This window comes from Cricetulus griseus, chromosome 7 (genome assembly GCF_003668045.3).
Source record: "Cricetulus griseus strain 17A/GY chromosome 7, alternate assembly CriGri-PICRH-1.0, whole genome shotgun sequence".
Taxonomy (NCBI): Eukaryota; Metazoa; Chordata; class Mammalia; order Rodentia; family Cricetidae; genus Cricetulus; species Cricetulus griseus.
The window spans coordinates 127,879,798-127,881,555 of record NC_048600.1 but is presented as its reverse complement, the minus strand read 5'-3'; the positions used below and the strand labels follow the sequence as shown (position 1 = coordinate 127,881,555).

Below are 1,758 nucleotides of genomic sequence, written 5' to 3'. Positions count from 1 at the left end.
GATCAGGCTGGCCTTGAACTCACAGATATCCGCATGCCTCTGTCTCATGTTCCACTACGCTTGGCCCTAAGAGCCTCCTTTTGTTCCAGAAAACAGACATCACAGAATCTGCCCTGGGGGTACTGAGGCAGAGTCAGGTGAAGACTGTGTGGATAGTGGGCCGGCGTGGACCCCTGCAAGTGGCCTTCACCATTAAGGTACTGGGTCCAGAGCGGGAGGAGCCAGGATCCTAAGAAGCAGCTTCCCTTTTGTGTGTGCTGGGGTTGCCACAGCCTCTTCCCTGGATAGAACAGGGGGGTGGACAGGACCCCGGGGCTGCTGGACTTTCTCCATACTGCTGATGGTCTTCTGCCAGGGCTGAACTCTGGGGGGTCCAGAAGTGCTCAGTGTTCTGGACCTGACCTTGTCCCCACCCCCACCCCCACCCCCTTCCCTCAAGGAGCTTCGAGAGATGATTCAGTTGCCAGGAACCCGGCCCATTTTGGATCCTTCGAATTTCTTGGGCCTCCAGGACAGAATTAAGGGTGAGGGGCCAAGTCCAGCCCCCACCCCTGGCTCACAGGCTTGGGGGAAGGTGACCAGCCAGGACAGCCCTGAAATATCCCATGTTGCTGATAGATGTCCCCCGTCCAAGGAAACGGCTGACAGAACTGTTGCTTCGGACAGCCACAGAGAAGCCAGGCATGGAAGAGGCTGCCCGCCAGGCACTGGCCTCCAGGGCCTGGGGCCTCCGCTTTTTCCGAAGCCCCCAACAGGTGCTACCCACACCAGATGGGCAACGGGTAGCAGGCATCCGCCTGGCAGTTACCAGACTGGAGGTGAGTCTCACGTTACCCAAACTTGCCCTTCCCAGAGGTGAGTCTCACGTTACCCAAACTTGCCCTTCCGTATCCCAGCATGGTGTTACCCACAATGGTGGGTAACATGGTGTTACTCTGACCCCAATAGGGTGTTGGTGAGTCCACTCGGGCAGTACCCACGGAAGATGTGGAGGACATCCCTTGTGGGCTGGTGCTGAGCAGCGTTGGGTATAAGAGCCGCCCCATTGATCCCAGTGTGCCCTTTGACCCCAAGCTTGGAGTCATTCCCAACACAGAAGGCCGGGTTGTGAATGTTCCAGGTGAGAGGATATGAGAAGGCTGGGCACCTAATTATAGTGAGAGGCTGGAGTCCCAAGACCACTCACTCATTCTACAGTGATGGAATGTGAGACAGGCCCAGATCTAGAACACAGCCCCTCCCTCTCAGGCAAGCTGGGACATCATTCAATAAAAGCTTACTGATGCCTGCCCTGGGCCAGCACTGACACTGGCAGGAGATAGCCCTTGTTCTTGGGGAGCTTCACTCTTCTTACCCATGTGCCCACCTTGTTCGTTCATTCATTCATTCATTCATTCATTCAGTAAATATTACTGAGGGCCTGCTGAACTGTGGTGAGCAAGTCTCAGCTCACGTCCCCAGTGAGCAGCTCATCCACAAGGAAGAGGAGGATGGCAAGGGAAAACAAGAATCTGTCATGGGTCAGGCATATTATATTGGTGCACAGCTTTAATTCCAGCACTAGGAAGGCAGAGGCAGGTGGATCTCTTGAGTTTGAGGCCAACCTGGTCTACAGAGTGAGTTGTAGGATAGCCAGGACTACACAGAGAAACCCTGTCTCGAAAAATGAAATCAAACAAAAACCACACAAAACACACACATATACACACTATCATAGTGAACCAGTGGCTATAGTGGGTCGGGCCTCTGGAGTCTACT

General features: G+C 54.4%; 1 protein-coding gene across 1 annotated transcript in view; it reads left to right on the top strand.

The window, feature by feature from the left end:
- The window catches only part of Fdxr (ferredoxin reductase), an 8,259-nt gene that overhangs the window by 5,421 nt on the left and 1,080 nt on the right, over positions 1 to 1,758 (top strand). The window contains exons 7-10 of the mRNA XM_027425733.2: positions 90 to 197; positions 440 to 524; positions 619 to 818; positions 949 to 1,120. Of these exons, the coding sequence (XP_027281534.1) occupies positions 90 to 197; positions 440 to 524; positions 619 to 818; positions 949 to 1,120 (565 nt within the window). The remainder of the gene's footprint in view (positions 1 to 89; positions 198 to 439; positions 525 to 618; positions 819 to 948; positions 1,121 to 1,758) is intronic.